This window comes from Melospiza melodia, chromosome 6, assembly GCF_035770615.1.
Source record: "Melospiza melodia melodia isolate bMelMel2 chromosome 6, bMelMel2.pri, whole genome shotgun sequence".
Classification (NCBI taxonomy): Eukaryota; Metazoa; Chordata; class Aves; order Passeriformes; family Passerellidae; genus Melospiza; species Melospiza melodia.
The window spans coordinates 5,647,450-5,669,545 of NC_086199.1; the positions used below are offsets into that span (position 1 = coordinate 5,647,450).

Below are 22,096 nucleotides of genomic sequence, written 5' to 3' on the forward strand. Positions count from 1 at the left end.
TCTCAGCAGGACCCACTGTTATCCCTTGTGACCCTGTTTTCTAACCAGGGGTGTGCAGAGCTTTATTTAGTTCTTCCAACACCTCCTGGCTCTAGCTTGTGATGCTGATCACACACAGGGCAGTGTAAGGGCAGCAGAGCTGAGAAAGGGGCAGAGGGTAAGTCCTGATGTATCAGAAATGAATGGATTCAGCCCTGAACACACATTTTGCTCAAGAACACATCCCAAGCACAGACCAGATATCTTTACCCTCCTCACCACACCCTTCTCCTTGTGGGGTTTTGTTAATCAACATGAATTAAGAATGAAAGTGAGGGAAGCAGGATCCTGGGGTCTATCATTTTAGGCTGCTCACCAGGTATTTGCCTGTGTTAGAGCAGCAGCTCAGTCTCCCATGTGTTTCATTCCTTGTAAGCTTAAAAATCCAGCCTGTGGGAATTTGACATGAAACAGGTGTGTTTAGAAAGATTTTTATTTAGTCAAGTATGTCATCAGCTCGGTAGATCTGTCGAGTTACAGGATGACACAGACATAACAAAACCCAAAAAAAGCTGTTGTTTGCAGTCATGCAACATGAAAAGTTTCTCAGCCTTAGCCCAAGTACAGCAGGATTTCTTACACACTCGTCCTCACTTCCTCTTCCTTGAGTAAGAAGCATCAGCATCCTGGGGGGAGAGGACATGAAATCAGTATTTCCCCACCCTGTGTTAAAAACAACACAGTGACTGAAAGACTCCTTTGAAACAGCTTGTGACCAGGGGCAGTTAGAGTGTGAAAGCACAAAGTTTTAAGCTGCATGTGCCACCCTTACTTTTGCATTTCCTGTACTTGATTATTGACTTGAGGTGCTTTTGTGGAGCTGCACTTCAGCTCTCCATGTGTCCCTAAGCTCCCTGGGTGAGACACAGGCTCAGTCACACTCTCCCTGCTCTCAGAAGAGCTCCTCCAGCCTATTCTTACTGTCATATATGCATTTAATTTACATCATATGGGGTCAAGAAATGCACACACCATGTATAACTGCAACAATTTCCATCCCAAAACCCTTAAGCAGTGATCCTGCCCTGCACATCATGGCTCTAAGTGTGACTGAGGAGCAACGCAATCCCAACAAACATTCCCACAGCAGCAGAGTGCAACAAGCAAGCAGGGGGCAGAGGGGCGCTGTGCACACTCACAATTCCACTCTTGAAGTTCTGGATCCTCCTCTTGCCCATCCTGTTCATGAGCCACCAGGCCCAGGTGGGGGCGTACTGCCACAGGTAGCACACGGCCAGGTAGGGGTGGTCGCTGATCCACGCCTCCTTCACGTCGTTGGCCACGCTCACCAGGGTGAGCCGGGCACAGCGATCCGTGGGCATCTTGTGGGACTGGTCCCCGCTGTTCTCGATGGACTGGGGGGCACAGAGCAGGGAGGGGTTACAACTGCAGCCCTGGCAGTGACAGGGAGGGGAAGGGCCACGCTCCATGCCACAGATATATTCCTCCTCGTCTCCCCACAAGAACTCACCCAGAGAATGGGGCAGAGGAACCCATCCCTCACTATCCTCTGGTTTCTGTGTGGGAACACTTTCCACCTTCCTTTGGCTCAAAGAAAGCACCTTTTAATTAATGCCTCTACTGATGGGTCAAAGATTAATATAAAATGGATCTCCAAGCTCTGTCCTGCTTCAGCAGGGCTTCCACTTGATGGGGATTGTTGAACAAATTCCCCCATCTGCAGCTCTGAGGAATGGGAACTCCCCAGGTCCCAGCTGTGCCCACACTACACTACAAGTTACTCAAGTACCCAAGTGAGTAGGTGAGGTCACATTCCCCATAAACTTTAATATTCCTGCCAGTTCTCTCCATCTTTGGAGCAGGGACATCAGCCTGTCTTGTCCCTGTGTATCATTTGGAGAACACAAACCACAGCCCTGTGAACTTGTGCACATTTCACTCAGCAATAACAAGCCACTCTAGCAATCTGTCCTCCTGTTTCACAGGGCAGAAACAGTTCTGGTCGAGATTTGCTCCTCCTCCCTGGGCTTCTGCCACAGTGAAATCTGAGGAATGTGTTTTGCAACTTTCACCATTGTTCAAAAGGTACGCTTTTTCTTTCACGCAAGTCAGAAGTTTTGCAACACAAAAATCGTTCCAGAACTCGATTCAACAATGGGAGATCCCCTCCCCCTCACTGGTGGGTCATCCTGAGCTTCAAATCGATTGAATTTAGGGCAGATTACAGTCTGATGTATCACAGCAGCAATTTTTGCCAGCTGCTTTGTCAGACAGCCTTTACTAAAAGCCATTGTGCAGTTGGAAGGTTTTGCTGTTCCTCCTGGAACAATCCCTAACAGGAAAGGAATGCACAGCTCGTGTCAGCTGAGCCAGGGCTGTGCCAGCAGCAGCAGCAGCGTCACCCAGCAGGGCACAGCATGGCCAGGGCAAACAAAACCCCACCTGTGCAGGGACAGCACTCCCCAGCACAGCTGTGGCCAGAAAACCCTGCCTTTCCCCCCAGAACTGCAGCACAGGGGCTGTGCAGCACATTTGGGTTGTTTGTGTTGGAAGAGACAAGGAATATCAATTATCAAACTCAATTTCCAGTTGATACCCCCAAGAATTACAAGATATACACGGTTCTGCACCACTCAGAGCATTTCTTGGTAAGAAGATGAGGTTAGTGTTTGCAGGGAGGACAAAACCAGACAAAGATACCCCACAAAGGATCACTGGCCCCACGGCAGAAGTTGGGTTTGTCACAGCAGAACTGAGCCCTTACCTTTGCAAGATTCTCAGTAAAGACATTTTGGATGATCTGGGACTGCACAGGCCCTGGGCAGATTTGGATAATGCTTATCTCAGGGTAGTCAGTCAGCTCAGTCCTCAGAGAATTAAAGAATCCCTACAAGACAAAAATATCGTTAAATCTTCCTTTCCCATGTTTTCTACAAGGTTTAGCTGATGACAACTTTTCATACAAATTTATACTGTAAAGATAACAGGATTCCTCTCCAAGCAATTCCTTTTATTTTCTTTGACTTTTCACACTCAATGGCTAATTGAGCATTTTATCAGCAGTTACAGACATTGATCTAAAAACCAGGGAAGAATCCATCCCCATCTGACCAAATACCCAGTAATTTCTCTAAACTACAGCCAGATTCTGCTGTCCCTGTACTGAGGACAAGCCCTAATGTTTGGCACTGGAAATGCCACCAATCCTAAGTATTGCACTATCATGGAAATCACCTTTTGCAGATCAGTTGCTGTTTGGGGTGACAATAAAGAGTTTACACAGTTTCTAGGAAATAGGTGGCACTGGTTTATGTAAGAAAAGGATGACAATTTTCAGCACAGCAAAGTCAGAAATACGCCCTGACATTTCAAGGGGGTTAATTTGCAGCACTGAATTTGCTACAGAGTTTGAAATTGGCAGTCACATAGATACAAATCTTATTTCAGCTCAGGAATATGCTACCAGTGTATCCAATTTAAACCAAAATTACAAAAATTGTGAGTACTTTTCTTTAAACTAAGAGAATACAAGGTTTTCTCAATCTCTGTAGCAATGCACATTTAGACAGCAACTATTATGGGAAACATGGCCAGTTCAGAGGGGTGCATTGCACCAAAGCTGTGGTCAGGCACTCTGGAGGATGATTTAGCCAACACCCCATCATGTCTTATCTTTGGCCTGGCTGCCAGCAGCCCCCTGCATCTATTCCAACACACAATTCTGTGTCACAGCAGAGACACAGAGTGAGCACAGGCTGATAAACTTCTCCCACTGCAGTAAAATTTTATCACTCTACTCCCATCCAGCTTGGGAGGAGGGCTGGCTGCCCCAGAGCTCTTCCCTGAGCAGCAACAGAGGCTAAACCCAGTGAGATTTGGGCCTGTGGTGACACAGAACCAGCAGCTGGGACAAGCCACCACAGCTGAGCAAGGAGCAGCACACTCTGACCAAGCACAGGGGCTCCAGTTTCCCAGGAATGGTGGCTAATTCCAATTTATGGATTCCATGCAGGCTCTGCAGTTCAGTTCCCTAAAACACTGAGCAGGAATTTAAAGTTGTGAGTACCCACAGGCTCCAGATCTGGGGCTGGCTCTTCACAGCATGTCAGCAAAGCCTGGAGTGGATTAAATCCTAATGCTGGAAATTGATGTGCCCAGAAATCTGCTCCTGGACAGGTGGGAATCAGCTCCTGGACACCCAACAATTTTGGTTTAAACTTCCAGGCCCTCCCCTGGCTACCCCACCCTCATGTGCACAAGCAGGGCTGTGTTTCATCCAGCACTCCAGGCTAATCCTACATCCCAACCTGCATTTTCCCCATCCCCTTCCTGCCCTGAGGGACCCTGAGCCTTCCAGAAAATCCCCAAACCCCCAGGTTGTGCAGTGCTGCCACACAGGTGGGGACTCAGGGCAGCTGAGGATAAAATCACACCTAAAAAGGCACATAACACAAAATCACACCTAAAAAGGCACATACACAAAACCACACCTAAAAAGGCACATTAAATCACACCTGAAAAGGCACATAACACAAAATCACACCTAAAAAGGCACATAACACAAAATCACACCTAAAAAGGCACATTCATTAAATCACACCTAGAAAGGCACATTCATTAAATCACACCTAGAAAGGCACATTCATTAAATCACACCTAGAAAGGCACATACACAAAATCACACCTAAAAAGGCACATTAAATCACACCTAAAAAGGCACATACACAAAATCACACCTAAAAAGGCACATTAAATCACACCTAAAAAGGCACATAACACAAAATCACACCTAAAAAGGCACATAACACAAAATCACACCTAAAAAGGCACATTAAATCACACCTAAAAAGGCACATAACACAAAATCACACCTAAAAAGGCACATAACACAAAATCACACCTAAAAAGGCACATTCATTAAATCACACCTAGAAAGGCACATTCATTAAATCACACCTAGAAAGGCACATACACAAAATCACACCTAGAAAGGCACATAACACAAAATCACAACTAAAAAGGCACATTAAATCACACCAAAAAAGGCACATACACAAAATCACACCTAAAAAGGCACATTAAATCACACCTAAAAAGGGACATAACACAAAACCACACCTAAAAAGGCACATACACAAAATCACACCTAAAAAGGCACATACACAAAGTCACACCTAAAAAGGCACATTAAATCACACCTAAAAAGGCACAAACACAAAATCACACCTAAAAAGGCACATTAAATCACACCTAAAAAGGCACATTTGCCCACCATTCCCTGCCCACTGGAGGTGAGGAACAGAACTGGTTCCCATTCTGCCTGAAGGGAGCACACTCAAGATTCACTTCCAGAAGCCAGGGAGGTGGAAGAGCATTTGTCTGAGAGTGCTGTGATGGAAGGGAAGCCAGAGCACAGCTCAGCCACTTTTGACAAAGCTCCTGCACCTGCTCAGATGCTGGGAGGCTCCTGGGCTCCAAGCTGTACCTAAAACTGGGCACCTGAGCAGTCACACAAGGGCACACAGCAGCATCAGGCAGCTCCAGGGCACTGGCAAAGCCAAGCTGATTCCTTTGAGCATAAAAAAAAAGTAGCCAACAAGTAGTAAACATGAAATGCAAGTAGCCAGAGATGCCAGTGAGCTCCTGGTCCTGCTCTGCAGCTGTCTCACATCCTTCCATCCCTGCAGCTCCAAGGTTTTACCCCAGACAAGTGGCACAGCCTTCACCAGCAGCACAGGAGGGCCAGGACACTCACCCACCCTAAATCCTGGCTGAGGGACACCCCCAAGGGCCTCCTGAAAACCAGAATCTCACACAGACTCAGTCCCCTCTGGGGCCATGTTTTCTAATTCCAGCACTCATCCTTGATATTCAAAGATAGCTGATATGAAATTCTTCTGCTTCCCCCCAGAAGAGAAGCTTTAAATTCCTCAGCAAGAAAATGTAAGGGCTTCCTCTTATTGAAATTCAGGCAGGGACAGACCCAGATTTGGGAGCAGTAAAGGAACTCCAGTGCAAGAGGAGGAAGAACCTGAGTGTTTGCACCAAGCCCAGACTGAAGGAATTCCACTAAAAAGAGCGAACAGAGAGGAGCTGCTGCTGTCAGTCCCTGTGCTGAGACAAGTTCCTGATGAAGGAACATTCTGAAGGCCTCCATTCCTGATCCATGCCACCAAGCAGATGAATTACAGCTGGGGGAATGGCACATGAGCTCCATGAGCATCATCCCTCCAGGAGGGAAACTGCAGCAGGCACATGCAGACTCCTGTGGGCCTGACTCATGCTCTTACAGCACTGGAATAAAGGGTAATTTCACAGTAGAACATTGTTATGAAGAATTCCAGTTGGCATCAATCAAAGCATGATTGTTTCAAGGACAGATTCTAATTCCAGGCAGAATTCCTTCCTTCCTTCCTCCTACAACTGCCATTTAAAGGAATTTTTTAAACCCCAAAAAACACCCAAACAAAAAAAAAAAAAAAAAAACCAACAAAAACATAAAAAAAAAAACCAAGGAAAAAAATAAAACAAAAAAAAGCAAGAAAAAAATACAAGGAAAAAAATCACAAGAAAAAAAAAAAAACAAAAAAAAAAAAAAAAAAAAAAACAAAAACAAAACCAAACGAAGTAAAAGGAAGGACTTTTTGAAAAATAGCTGTAATTAAGTTTGCAGCATTAAGTGTATCAGTTGTGACAGACTTCAAGGCATGAATTAAAAAAAATAAATACCAAAACAAGCCAAAAATCACAACAGACAAATCCATGTCATATAAGCTCACATATTTAATAACTGGTGGCCAAGACACAGCCTTCAAGAAGATCTTAGAATCCAGGACAGGTGGATCCATGCTGGAACACCTGAACAGGAAAAGCACCACTTTTTGCTTTGGCTTATTTTTCCCCTCCCTTTTTCTGGTCTCTATTTCTTTTTGGTCACCATCAGAAAAGGGCTACAGGGCTAAGGAGGGCTGCCATTCCTACACAATTCCTTTATCTGAACTGCCCTGGTGAAGTTTGTTCCTTCAAAAAAGTTTTTTCTTATTTTTGGTGGCTTCAAAATTCCTTTGCCTTCATCTAGCTGTAACTCCAGACTGATCAAAGACTCTCAGGCAGAGTATTTCCCAAACCAATACTGCAAGTCCTGTTTCAACACCTGCAATTAGTCTTTCTAGACTTACTGGGAAAGAAATAAGGAAGGAGGTTTGGAGTCTGGCCTAGTTATTGAGCAGAAATAGAAGCTAATAAAGATAGAAGCAGTTCAGTCAGCTTATTTTAATTAATTTTAGTAAACTATCTCTTTAAAGTTTTGTCTGTGCTCTCAATCTTAACATGAGATTGAGAATCCTGAGTATTTTTAAAGCAACATGTGAATTCCTTGTGCTCTGCAATTAATTAGCCATGCTTAGCCCAGCTGCACCACACCCAGAGATAATTCAACTGAAAGAACATCTAATAAATAAAGGAGCATGAAGGGAAGTCAGGCTTCTGCTCATTGCATTCTTCTAATTTTAATCCACCAGCCTTAACCCAAAAGCTGGCCTGTAATGGCAATTCCAGCATTGCCACTCCAGTGAAAAGCAGCAAATCTCTCCCCATCACTAACTGAAAAAAAATTTTTAGCAGAGATCTGTCACCATATTCTACATCTTATATTTTCAAGAGGCTTTGCAGTGTCAGCCATTTGTTACATTTTTGTTGTTGCTGGTCAAATTGTCAAAAAGATATTGATCCCTTGGCTTAAGCAGTTGTTTGTTCTGTTCACATGCTGAAATGCAGCAGGGTGTAAGAAGATGCCAGTTTTTAAAACACCACTGAGCACAGCTGAAGTTTGTTTTACTGAGGTCAAAATGTACATTAGCAGGAGGCCAAACAGTGGTGAAAGACAAATATACTCAAACAAATTTACTAGTTAAGCAAGAGATTCCTCAATGATACAGGCAGAAACTTCTCTGAACTCCTCTTTTATGTTTTTCTACCCCAGTGACACTGCTTTCAAAAATTTTTTCCAGGCAGTGTTGAGTGCTAAGTGTCAGGCAGAAGGTAACTTCCTATGGCACTGGGAGCTGCCACTTCTTCACACCACAGAAAGACACAACTCTTGGGAAAAGTCATTCAGCAGCTCCCAGATGGATCAGGAGCTCTCATTTCTCTGAGCAGGCTGCCTTACCACTCACTGTTCTCATTTCCCTGTCCTAAAAATCTCCTCAAGTTGTAAAACTCTCACCAGTGACTCTCCCTTAAAGAATTGAGAACTTTAGGGCTCTAATTGGAACAGAATAATGCTCTCCTAGAGGTATTCCCTCATCTGAAGGCCAGAGGCTTTGTGTTTCATACTCCAATTTAACCATGTAGTGGTTAGAACCAACCAAGCTGCCACTTCCATTCCAGTCAGGGAAAAAAATCTACAGTGGGAGCTATTTCACATTTCAGAGCAAATTAATTCTAAAGGACTTCCAATACCAGAGAATGTTGCACATTGCTGTGTGAAATTTCAGGTGAGAACTTGTGTTTTCTGCAAAGAACAAAGCCCTGTGCTGCAGCACTGGCACTGACCCTCTTAATTAACTTGATTAACTTCCAGCCTGTAACTCACCTGCAGGGCATGCTTGCTGGCACAGTAGCCAGTGGCAAGAGGGGCTCCCATGATGCCCATCACACTGCTGACAGTGACAATCTTCCCCTTCTTCCTCTGGATCATGTGGTTCAGGACATACTTGGTCAGGGAGATGGTGCCCAGGTAGTTGAGCTCAATGATGGCATTGTAGACATCCAGGTTGGTGTCCACGAACAAGGAGCGCTGCGAGCGCCCACCATTGTTGACCAGAACATCAATCTTCAGAGAGATGAAAAGATAAATTAATATAAACACAATTCCCTTCAATATTTGTGCTTCCTCAGGCAATTCAGTTCAGTTTAGCCCTTGGGAAGGACCCATGATTATTTGTTTGTTGATGAAAACCAGAAGCAAGCAACAGAAGGGATAAAAATGCAGGTACATTTTGGCAAGTTTAATACTGAAGCTGAAGGAAGGTGCAGACACTTCTGAATTTGTCATACAGAGAAATATGAGCATAAATGCAGGTCTAGGAGACAAAGAAATAAAAGTTCAACCCCAGAAGCACACCTTACCTTGCCAAAGTGCTTGAGCACACTGTTGGTTGCAGCTTCATGAGAGGATCTGTCAGTCAGGTCGAGACGCAGAACAAGGATATCATTGTCACTCAGGCTGCTAATCTCTAAAAACAACCATAAAGGGAATGGGAGCTGATAAGATTCCCAAAGTCAGAACTGTGGGAAACATAACATGCTTTTAAACACCACATTTTCACAAAGACAACATCGAGAAGCCATAACATCAAGTTGGAAATAAAATGCTTGCTTTGTTTTCATTTTGACCCCACACAGAATCTATTTTTAATCCGTTCCTACCAAGTGTTTTTCTCACTATGTTTTTGTATGTGAAAAGCCTGACTTTATAAACGGGCTTTGCAGCACAATACAGAAGTTTCACTTCTTCAAATAAATTGCAATAGTTAGGAGTAAAATCCAGCTGAAACTTTTCACTGAGGGATTCAGAATCACATTGGGAGCCCTGACACTTTGCTTGGATGTCAACAGGTCAAGCATGTTTACTCCTGACAACAGGACTTGTACAATTCACACCCAAAACACAGCATACAGCTGAGCAGCTATGAGGCAAAGTCTATAGAAGCTGAATTTTGGGGATTTTTTGGGAGGAGATAAAAGACTTGTTTAACTGACAGCTTTTAACATATCCATGCCCTGAAATAAAAGTCAGCTGCCATTAAGTTCCAGCCTTTTTGTCACGTTTTCCCCCACTGTCTCTTCAGAACAACTGACCTTTTCCATAGAAGGCATTTCTTGAGCAGTCATTTCTTACCCTGGGGTTTTGGGGCAGATGACTCACAAAAACAAAATCATTATTTCAAGCTTTTTTAAATCTACATCTAACAAGAATTTTTACATTATTTTTATTAGTTTGTTAGTGCTATTTTTTCCCTGAATGGATTCCTAGCCACATCTAGGTGAGGTTGCTCCCCTTTAAGCAGCTGCCCTCTCCAGAAAGCCCCAGGCTTTGACTTTTTAATCACTACTGCTTGCAAATATAGAGCAAGTTGAACTTTGTCTTAACAGTGATATAGAAATAAAGAGGTTACTTAAACCCACGAGTTGCCTCTGTTCAAAGGTCATTAGTATTTAAGCCACTGGTTAAATAAATAAATAATAAACCAAACTGTCTGGTTTAATGCTGGCAGTGTTTCCATTTATTGCTCCCTCCAGCTGCTCCATGTGCATTTTCTCCTCCATTTCTTCCAGAAATACAGCAGTAAAATGTAGTTTAAGCTGCCCTCTCAGGGGCACACCTCTGCCTGTGCTGCCTGAAGCAGATTTGCACAGCTGGTACCTGTTGGGGTGTGGATGTTTCTGCCATGGGTTAACAAGACCACAGGGCCAGCCCAGCTATGAAAGCTACACAGGGGAGAAAGGAAAGAGCAGAGCAAGAGGCACAGGCTGCTGGTAAGGAAGGAAGTGCTCTTTTAGAAGATGTTAGAAACGTCTGACACCAGGAAACTTTAAACCAGAAACCTTGCACAGGATTTCCACATTCAAACTCTGCATCTCCAGCAGCTTCCTCAGATCTTTTCTAGGGTGAGGGGTCCTTACTTCAGGCACTCCTCAGACAGCTTTTACAAAAACCAAACATTCCTGTTACCCTTTTCTGAACCCCTTCTCCCATTCACTGTCCCATTATTTTCTGGCTGTGACCAGCCCTGTGCCTGGTGCAGAAGGCACACATGGGTCCCAGTTTCTGCACTGCCAGAATGGTGCTCCTCATTGCTTTTACATACAAACCCTAATATCCCACTGCCCCTTTTGTCTACTCTGCTACCAAAGTGAGGTTCTTAAGGGAACAATTATGATATCCAGAAAAAAACACCTGGTCCCAGGTGGGAGACCTTAGTTTGAAGTTCATTGCTTGGATTTCAGATCAACAACTCTTTTCAATACATGTTAATTCCAGGCAGCAGTTTCTCATAACATGATAAACATTATAGCTCAGAGTAGTATTTTCCAGCTTTTCTGCATTTTCTCTTCTTTCTTTTCTTTCTCCCTTTTATAAATGCCCTTCCACAGAGGTTGAGCTCTCAGCAGAGGCTGATCAATGTGACCTCCTGGGGTCCATTTCAACCTCAATTACTGCATAATTCTTGAACTTATAGGTTGTCTGTCACTCATTTGGCCTAGCCATAATTAAATCATATTTGACCTTTGCCAAGCAGAGAAACATCCCCTCGTACATTTTTTTTTTCTTTTTAAGGTTTTTGACAAAAAACAGCCTCCAACATTTTCAAGAAAAGAAAGAGAAAGAGTGGTTGGGGGAAATAGAGAAGCCTCTTGCAGGAGCTGAATGAGTTATACAAGTTGTTTTCTCTCCCTCCTGTCCAAGTGCAGTGAAGTGTTGAATTGGCATATGCATGACTCAACAGGGATTACCTCTCCCTCTCTCCCTCAGCTTTTTAAGCAGTGTAGAATGCACAAACCTGTACCACAGTGTGGTGTCACTAAACTTTGAACAAGATCTATGTGCTTGTTTCTGACACAGCTCAGTTGCTGCAGTGTTCAGCAGATGTGTTGCAGCACAGGAGCTCCAGTTATGCCCCATAAATCAGCCAAACTCACACTGGTGTTGCACATTGCTGCTCAGGCTCCATCCACCCCACTCAAACCTCACAGGACAGTCCTGCACTCAGCTGCCAAGAGAAAACATGCAGGTGGAAGCAGGCACAGGTCACCCAGGGAGCACATGGACAAGCATGCAGAGATGGAATCAGGGAGATCAGCACCCAGGTGGAGCTGAAAGTGAAATTTCCACTGGAGCTGAGGAATGTGAAAGGCAGCAAAGGCTTCTCAGGTGCAGCAGCAACAAAAGGGAGGCCAAAGACAGGGTGAGCTCACTGCTGGACAGGGATGGTGAGGAAGAAATGATGAAATGCACAGAAAAACCTGAGGTACTCAATGCCTTCTTTGCCCCAGTCTTCACTGGCAAGATCTCCTCTCAGGTCTCCTGAGGCTACACTCTGGGGAAAGAAACACTACCAGAGTCAGACAAATTAGGGACAAAATGCACCTACAAGCAGGGCAAAATATGCATCTGTGATTTACAAAAGCTGACCAATTTCATTCCTTTTTGGAATTTTCTTCTCCCCAGGGACAGCAAGAAAACAAACGTCACAAAGCCTAACCCCAGTCTGTGGGAAAATGATGTGGCAATTCCTCCTGAAAGCAGTTTCCAAGGAAGTGGAGGACAAGGAAAAGCCACCACACATGATTGAGCATGACCATATACTGCCTGACCAACTCAACTGCTTTTTGTGATCAGCTGCGCCATCCCTCCGTGATCAATATATTTGAATATCTTCATTATTGACCCAGATGATGGGAAAAAAACCCACAGATTTTCATAAAATTTTGATTTAACATCAAGTTCAGAGGAGCAGTCCTGCTGCAGGGCTGGACTGCCATGCAGAGGCACCTTAACAACTTCTAAAGACAGTCTGACAAACCTCATAAAGCTCAACAAATTAAATGCAGATTTTCACACCTAGGACAGGACACAGAAGCTGGCTGTAGAAAACATGAACTATCATAGAATAGTTTAGGTTGGAAGGGACCTTAAATGTCACCTCATTCTAAACCCCTGCCATGGAGGGACACCTTCCACCAGACCAGGTTGCTCAAAGACTCAAACAGCCTGGCCTTGGATGCTTCCAGGAATGGCACAGCCACAGCTACTCTGGGTAACCTGTCCCAGGGCCTCACCAGCCTCAAAAGCAAAAATTTATACCAAATATCTAATCCAAACCTGGTTTCTGTCAGTTTAAAGCCACTCCCCCTTGTCCTGTCACCTCCTGCCCTGGTTATGTTCCTGTGTCACTGGAGAGTTTCCAATATTCCTACTAATCAGACCTTCAGTTAAAGCAAAGTTCATGAGCAAATATTTGCAAAGCACAGGGCTACATAAGAATTCCAAGGATGTGCATGGCACAGCTCAGACATTCAGAGGGACAGTGGAAGTTGGCAGGGGCAGAAATCTGTCACTGTAGGACACAAAATAACACAATGAACACACACAGCTCTCAAAGGTAAAAAGAGCACTTTTAATTTCTGACTCCTACATTTATAGATTTCCAAAAGTGAGAGTGGACTGGAGGGTGACAGTGCCACCTCTCCAATGACACTGAACAAACCAATAGTCCATCAAATTTCTCCTCCTCCATAAAAGAATGCAAAACAATAAGTTATTTAACAAAAAAAAAAAAGTTATTTAACAAAACAATAAGTTATTTACATAAAGTGTGTGAGAAAGTTCGTTACAAGAATGTAAACATCAGAAGGCTTAGAAAAACTTTAAAAAATCAGGGCAACAGAAATCATCTCAGATAAATCAATGCTCTTGGCCCACATGAATTGAAATCATATTTCTGAATATTCCTTAGCACATCCCACAGGTATTTCCTGAAAGTGCCCATCCAGGATTGCAGCTGCTGCCAGCCTGTCTCGTGTCATCAATTTTGCAATCACAACAAACAGCCACGGACGCAAACGGTGTTGCAGATTTCTGCTGACCATTGCATCACACAGCACTGGCATTTTGTCACAATTGCCACTTCACCACACTGTCATCACATGTCCCTTGCCTCTTTTTAAATATCAGACTCTTTAGGTGACTGCCTTTTGGAGCCCTCAGAAAATAAAACCAGGATAAAAGGAGTTGTGCATTTTTGAAAGTTCCTTGAAAGCTTTTCTGAGTAGGCTGCTGCAACTTTCAGCTTTCTAGACATGTCTAGGTGCTAATCCAAGAAAAACATCTGATTATTCTCTAGCACACATTCCAAGTAGACTGTGGACATCTTGTCAACATTGCTAAGACTGAACTCTTGGTGTGATAACACATTCCACGTAAAATATTCCATCCTGAGCTACAGAGGATAAATAGTCTGAAAAAATGCATCATGTTAATCATGTTCACTGATCTATCTATCAGTGTGAATTAACTGCCTATTCCTCTTGCTGCCAAGCCAGAAAACAGGAGGGAAAAAGAGAAACAGGAGTGAAGCCAGACCATTGAGTCATCAGGCATATGAAAGCTAACTGGAAGATAACTGGAATAGTTAAAAATTTTGCTCCATATTTTTTCCTCTTGATTACAGAAGATCCTCCTTCTTCCACATTTTTAGAACAACTTTTTCTGAACATTTTTATTAGTCTTTTCCAAAGAGCAAAGTCAGTTTTCTCTCTGCCTGTAATGTCCACAAACCTGAAGAAAGAATATTTCTTAGCTGCAAGCAGCTAGGTGCTTTGGTTCTTTACAGGATGATACCCCTGGGATTGTTTCCTCCATTCCCCACAGTATTTATTGCATTTCTTAATCTAGTATCTTACAAGAGTGTCGCAGACATCTTTTATGAAAAATCCTTTCCTTAGGATTTTTCCTCCTGAAAAGCTGAGAGGCCTCAGGAACAAAATGTAAACAATGGTTATCTGCTGCTGTGGAATGCAACAGGTGCATCTGTGATTGGCCCATGTTGGTTGTTTCTAATTAATGGCCAATCACAGTCAGCTGGTTTGGACAGAGAGTGTGAGACACAGGCCTTTGTTATCATTCTTGCTATTCTATTCTTAGCTAGCCTTCTGAGGAAATTCTTTCTGCTATTTTTTTAGTATAGTTGTAATGTAATATATATCATAAAATAATAAATCAAGCCTTCAGAAACATGGAGTCAAATCCTTGTCTCTTCCCTCAACCTGGGACCCCTGTGAACATGAACAAGAGCACCTGCAACCGATAATGAGATTTTTAGGTAACAGTGGCTTATGTAGGAAGTTGAAATGCATATCTATACAAAAGCTTCTCACTCTACAAAAAGAAGGTAACAGGTCTGTATGAAGTTGAATTTCCGCATTAAATTTATTGTGGTGATATGTGGGTTAGTGTTCCTGTGGCAATTCCAGCCCAGCCAGGGTGGAACTGCTGGCATGGAGTGCCAAGTTGTACTTACGAAGGCATTTCTTTTTCACTCTCTGCAGCTCATCCTCCCTCCTGGCAGAGATGGCAAGCAGGGCTCCCAGCTTTGCCAGCTGGTAAGACAGCTCTTCTCCGATGCCACTCGAGGCTCCTGTCACCCAGACAACCTTGCCACGCAGTTCATGTTCTAGCAAAAGAACCAAGACAGCAGTTCACACATTGCCAATGCCAGGATAAGCAGCTAACTCACTGCAGGGGTGGAATCTGGTGCTGTTTTTAAGAAATATGCTCATTTTGGATGGTATTACAAAATCCTGACTTCTAGTCACATGCGGTTGTGAAATTGTTCATAGTTGTTCTGTTGCCATCTGAACTTTGTTCCAAGGCTGATCTGAATAAACATGGGTTATTTACCTGAGGGAAGGAATCTGATTGCATTTCTGCAGCCCATCCACACATAACAGGTCCACTAACCTCATCAAAAACAGTTTCAGAGGAAAAGGGGGAAGAAAATTCTTGGAATTGACAGGAAACAGTTACTGTACTGCAAATACAAACAAAAGCCTAAGCAAGTCTTTCCAAATAATGTTTCATCCCAAAAAATGTTCCAGAGTAATTGCTGACTGAGTAAAATTCTCTGAACAGAAGGACAGCTAATCACAAAAAATGGGTTTCTATCCTCTTTGTTTAACATCTGATGCAGGTTAGCTCCTGCACTGGCTAGGGCACATACACAGAGTTCCCAAGGTGTCAATTCACACGTGGATTCCCCAGCTCCTGCCCTGACATGCTTTTTTAACCTGCAGTAAAATTAAGAGCATCCTGCTCTGTTTACAGCTCTGCTGATAATGCCTGTTCCCACTTGCCCACAACCATCCCCACTCCATGGTACACCTGGGCACTGGGAAAAGCTTTTGCTTTCCAAGCATATATCCAAAACCATCCAATTCCACAGATGGGTGAAAAACCACTCAGTTAATTCCAGAACTTGATTTAGGGATAAAAGATCACAAATGTCAGAGCACTTTGCAGAAGGAATCACTGCCTGACCTGTGAATGTGTTCCTCAAGACCAGCCACAGTGAATATCAGTCTTGGGGAAAATCTGACTCACTCAGAGCTCTGCTGACAGGAGCTCTTCCCTCTGTTTCTCAAGTTTGTGCATTCCAACATCTAGCCAACCAAGAAAGACTTCAAGGCATAATTCAAACATCAGAGCCAAATGCAGTTCCTGAGACTTAAAGCCACTTCCATTCTGTAAAGGCTCAGAGTAGCTTTTTTCAGCTCACTGAAATTTAACCACTAATTTAATTTAGAAAAAAATATTCTTTTTGCACTGTGGCTGAGACTGCTTTTACTTCCTTCTCTCTCCAGTAATCAGTTCCTGGTTCTCTCTACACCATACTGTGTTTCAAATTTCTACTTTTGGAGTCCTAATGGCACAAATCCCACAGAGACCAGCACCAAAACCCTTCACCCTTCAGACAAAAGCAGTGAGCACTCAAGACTGACTGTCAGAGCTCAGCTTGACTTTGTGGGGCTGGCAGTAAGTATTATTTGTCTTTTCTTAAGCTGACTGCATTTCAGCCAAAAAAAATCCCTCCTAAACCCAGGCTTTTGTGGCTTGGGGTTGTTTGGAGTTTCTTGTTTCTAAAAACACTAACAACAGCAACAGGAGGCACTTCCCAAGGGAGAGATGTCTTGTAAGGTTATGAACTAGGGATGTGGAAAGAGATTCTGTTGGAGTTGCAGAAATATCCACTGTGTTCATCATTAGAACAAATGGCTGCTGTCTGTAAAGCTTATCCACACCCTTTCCCTACAGTTTTATTCCAACACATTCCCAATTTATTGAATTAAACACAAACTTGTGAGTTTGCCTCTGCTACAACACTTTTTTTTTCTGAAAACCCAGGCAGACAAACACTACACAAACAAAACAACACAAACGTAACTTCAAAACAACACATGAATGTAATTTCAGCCCTGCTTACCACACTCATTCCTCTTGCTACTGAAAACAAATGGGCTTCCTCCTCCTACCACTTAGTTTCCCTGTTCCCAACCTGTCTTGGGCAGCTTCTCAGCAGTTATTCAGGATCTTGTTCTGTGAACAGAATAAGTAACTGAGATAAGGACAGTTTTCCCACCAATTCCCCAGAGCTGCTGAGAGTTAACACAGTGGGAAACCTCGAATGCTGGTGGTGCAGGACAAGCAGCAAACCATCAACTTTGCTCCAGAATAAATGTCCTGTTGTTGCTGGAAGTAAGTTTAAAAATTAACCATGCCAAATTAAAAAATAAAAGCAGATTATGCCATTCCTAACCATTAACTACTGTGCTACAAGGCATAACAAATAAAGAGGCTGAACTCACTAGCACTAAAAGTAACCCAAAAATTGCTTTGTAGTTCTCCTTAAGAGTTTTTTCCAACTTTTCATAGCTCTTATAGCACAAGGTGGCCATGTCATTACTTTCAGGAAAATTATTAGAAGTGGGGAAGTTTAAAACAGAACATCTACCCCAGAGCCCTAAAGAATCACACCCTTATTCCTAAACTTAAGAGCAGGGCTTTCATGCATGGAAGGTTCCCCCTAACTTGATAATATTAAGCTGCCTGTGAAAAGCACAGGGTTTAGGGTGACTTCTGTGCACTCAGAAAAACACAACACAGAAGGAAAGGCATCCAGCACCTAAAAATCCTTCTCTCCTGACCACACACATATTCAGAGCATGGGAAGCAATCCAGCACCTGCCAATGGATAAATCCAAAAGTCAAATTTCCCTATAGAATTGAATCACTGGATTGGAATCAGTCTTACCTATATTAAGGCCTTTCTTTGTAATTATAATTTGTAGCACAAGAAGCACAGGAGATCATTTCTGCTAAATACTTCCATCTCCAAGGACTTCAACACCCATAATAATATTATTGGAGTGATAACACAAAATAATGACTGCAAGAGTGCTGGTTCTAACAACACATTTAATTAAAAATTAAGGGGTCCACTCATTATTTACCTAGGCATCCTACATTACATGCACAATATGGGGAGAAGTTATATAATGAAACATCTTCCCTATGCTTGTCTCTTCTGTTTTCCTGCCTGCTTTGTTAAATTGTACCATTTCAGTTAAATATTTCACTTAATAACGAGCACAGAGGCTGGGGGGAAAGGGGAGGTGGCCAAACCACAGCTGACCTCTTATGTTGATGAATTTTTGCCTGATTCTCTTGTGTATTACATGTCTAAACAACCCCATCATAAAATTACACCACACTGGTCTTTGCATGTGAATTTTTAGACTACTTAAAGGGTTTCTAGGCCTTCAATTATTCTGAAGGCTATATTCAAATAACATTTTGTATGCCCGAGAGAGCTCCTACATCTTGATGCATATTGCATAGAGATCATTCAGGACAAAACCACAATTCTGTTTGTATTAGTCAAATAATCAGAGAAGTGATATAAATCTTGTATTAGTCAAGATTTATCTCACTTCTCTGCCCTGATTCTTTCCATGCTCTTTACAAAGTCCACACACTGAGATTTTTTTGCAGTTTTCCTGCAGTAAGGGAATGTTCTGATGGAGTTGATAAAAACTTTGGGCTGAGCACCTAAACAGCTATGAGAGAGTGTTCTCACTGGTTTAAATGCAGTATTTTTTAGAGCTGTATTACTTGTGCTTGTCCATCTAATGGAAAACAGAAAAGGATGCACACTTGTAGGAAGCTTCTGCTGAGAGCAGGAGACAAGGATGCCTCAAGTTTGTCCTGCTCTTCTCTCCAGCTGCTCCTCACACCAAACTTCACCTGCAGCACCATCCCCTAAGGAATCATGGACCCAAGCTCAAACCTTCACTCCACCACTCCTGTTCCACCTTCCTTCCATGCAGTCCCTTCTCCCTGTCTAAACCCTACAGCCCATTTCAATTCCCCCGTGGGATATTCAATTTCAATTCCCACATGGGATCTCTTATAGTGCCTCTCATCCCACCTTCTGTCCCCAGGCTCCACTTCCACCTAAAGCACCCACAGCCAGCAGCTCACAGCAGCCACAAATCACCCCAGCAGGCTAAACTAAGAGGGGAGTTTTCACAAATTTGTGCCTTTTCTGACCAAGAGCCTCTATTAAGCAAACAAAACCGATGATTTCCAGGTTTTTGATATCTAGGTTTTCAGGTCCAGAAATAGAAATTCCCACATGGGATCTCTTCCAGTGCCTCTCATCCCACCTTCTGTCCCCAGTCTCCACCTTAAGCACCCACAGTAGCCACAAATCACCCCAGCAGGCTAAACTAAGGGGGGGATATTCTCAAATTTGTGCCTTTTCTGACCAAAAGCCTCTATTAAGCAAACAAAACCTATGATTTCTAGATTTTTGATATCTAGGTTTCTAGGTCCAGAAATAGGGAGAATGGCAGTCAGAATAGAAAGTTCAACAGGAGCAAGAACTGGAAGTGTCTATCTGACAGTGTTTCGTGGAACTTTTGTCCCCCAGGCGACCACGGCAGCGCCTTTCAGAGATGCAGGGACTGTCCCCATCAGCATCGCCTGCCGGGGCTGCTCCCTGGAGCCGATCAGAGCACAATGCACGGAACAGGAAACCCTGTCAGCCCCAGCACTAACAATGCTCATGTTTGCTTCACTGCCGACAGCCCTGTGAATGCACTATCAGCTTGGAGATCGCAGAACAGGCTGGAGCAGCAGCCGAACAGGCTCCAAAGCCACTTGTCCCGGCCACAGGAGCCAGGCATCCCTGTCCGTTCCCGAGCCTTCCTCCCGCACCGTCCCTGTGCTCAGCTGCCCCGCGGGGCCCTGCCAGGACCGGGAACCTGCCCAGAAACTGCAAAACAAACAGTTCTGGCCCAAAAGAACCAGAAACTGCACAAAACAAACAGTTCTGGCCCAAAAGAACCAGAAACTGCACAAAACAAACAGTTCTGGCCCAAAAGAACCAGAAACTGCACAAAACAAACAGTTCTGGCCCAAAGGAACCAGAAACTGCATAAAAGAAACAGTTCTGGCCCAAAAGAACCAGAAACTGCATAAAAGAAACAGTTCTGGCCCAAAAGAACCAGAAACTGCACAAAACAAACAGCTCTGGTCCAAAGGAACCAGAAACTGCACAAAACAAACAGTTCTGGCCCAAAGGAACCAGCCCTCAGCCCCAACCCATGGGAGTTCCTGAACTGACTTTTGGGATCCGCTCCCCGAAGTGACTTTTTGGGAACTGCTTTGCCGGCACGAGGGGCACCACGCACCTTTGTTTTGTGGAGATAAACAAAACTCCAAAACTTCTGTGAAATTTGCAAAGCTGGTATGTTTATTACAGCGCTGGACACGTGGGAATCGCTTCTTTAGAATGACATGCGTACTTCTGGGAGCTTCAGGTCTTTTTTTATCTTCTTCTCAAATACATACGCATACAATTTTCACAATAGGTTCATACATATTTATTTTTACGAATTTTGCGTGATATTTGTTGCTAGTTTTTCTTTATCAGAAAGAATTCTTAGGTCAGGGTGACGGGCTCTCACAGCAGTTTCTGTGTCTATCACTCTCCGTCTCCCCCTTTCTTATCTCTTTCTTCCACTGAAGCAGCTTCTCTGAGCTCAGGCTTTTTGCAGCCAGACCACACAGCAAGCTACATATTTAACTCAAAGATATACATTCTACCTAAAGTAAAATGGATTTCTACCTTAGAAAACTTCTACTCTGCCTCATTTTACCCAGGTAAAGGGCAGGTAAAGTACACTTTTGGGGTATGCTTATGGCATGTTTTGTTTATGGACACCCCACGGGACAGCCGATGCCACCAGCACCGCTGTGCTCCCCGCCACCCCCTTTACCGAGCGCGCCCCTCTCCCCTCACGGTGCCCTGGTGGGTGACATTACCTGGCTTCTTCCCCCACCTCTCGGCCCAGAGCAGCGTGAGGTCCCCGTCGGCCCTCAGCCATCGCACCAGCTGCACCAGCAGCGCCAGGAGGGCCCCTCCGGCCAGCGCCAGGCACAGCGCGCACCCCCAGGCCATGGCCACGGCACCGCGGCCCACCCTCACGGCGCCCCTTTATCGGGAGCCGCCCCGCTGCCCGCAGCCAGCGCCGGCCTCCTCCCCGCCTCCCTCCCTCCCTCCCTTCCACCCCCGTCCCTCCCTCCCTTCCCCGGTCGCTCCCCAGCGGGCCCGAGGCTGCGGCGATAAGCGGGGGCTCTGTGCGGCACAGGCCGAGCGAGCCGCCGGGGGTGAAGGTCGCGTTCTGGGAGCGGAGCGCTTTGTTTCCCCTGCTGGCCGTGCCCTCAGGGCTGCCCGGCCTTTCCCCGCTGCCCACCGCACGTCCCGGGCAGCGGGACCGCGTCCAGGGCTTGGCCTCGGTGTGCGGAGAGCAAACGCTGCTCCCAGAACAAAAAGCAGTGTCCCGTTTGCCTCATGGCTGTGCCTATGAGACACCGGCGATTCCTTTTCCCTCTGGAGCTCTCCGAGGGCTTCCAGTCCAGCTGCAGTCACCCCCAGCCCCAGGTGTATTTGTTTTGGTTTAGGGTAAATTTTGGAGAGAACTTTTTAAAGGGTCTTTTTTTGGGAAATGTGAAAATGCATGTATTTTATGATTGGCTTTTTGCAAATATTAAAATTAATATTATATGTGTGAGTTAGAAAGTAACGCTGTATTAATTCTCTTAAGTAGTGTGTTAAATACAGCTTTAGGTTATAAAAAATGTTAAAATAGAAATGATGCTATGTAGGATACTTTAATTTAAAGAAAGGACTCACAGCGAAATAGCAGCCCACAGGACACCTAAATCTTTCAGAGAAAAAGAATTTATTGCCTTCTTATCAGAAGAAACAAACTTCTTCCCACCTCAAAGGCGCTGTCAGAATTCAGAGGAAGAAGTTGAGGATGACCAGACAGAATCCTGTGTTTGAACGGAATTTAAGCATCACGTACTAGGTCTATGAATATGCAACAGATTATTGCTTTTAAGGGTTAATCCTTTGTTAACGTGGGTCCTTTTTCAGGCTCGTGCTGCCCAGAAAAAGGTACCTATACA

The 22,096-nt window shown here is 44.2% G+C and overlaps 1 protein-coding gene across 1 annotated transcript; it reads right to left on the reverse strand.

The window, feature by feature from the left end:
• Positions 1-456: 456 nt before the first annotated feature.
• Positions 457-21,105, reverse strand: DHRS7 (dehydrogenase/reductase 7). Its single transcript, XM_063159743.1, has 7 exons — positions 20,948-21,105; positions 15,084-15,236; positions 9,130-9,236; positions 8,594-8,833; positions 2,765-2,887; positions 1,179-1,394; positions 457-665 (listed from the first exon to the last, which is right to left on the reverse strand). Exons 1-7 carry the CDS (start codon positions 21,081-21,083, stop codon positions 630-632), a joined length of 1,011 nt encoding a protein of 336 aa, XP_063015813.1. The 5' UTR covers positions 21,084-21,105; the 3' UTR covers positions 457-629.
• Between the last annotated feature and the right edge of the window lie 991 nt (positions 21,106-22,096).

Coding starts and splice junctions, on each gene's coding strand:
- DHRS7 (XM_063159743.1), bottom strand. CDS start 21,083: ATGGCCTGGGGGTGCGCGCTGTGCCTGGCGCTGGCCGGAGGGGCCCTC. Junction 8,834..9,129: donor TGCTCAAGCACTTTGGCAAG/GTAAGGTGTGCT, acceptor ATCTCTCTGAAG/ATTGATGTTCTGGTCAACAA. Junction 1,395..2,764: donor TTACTGAGAATCTTGCAAAG/GTAAGGGCTCAG, acceptor TGTGCCCCCCAG/TCCATCGAGAACAGCGGGGA.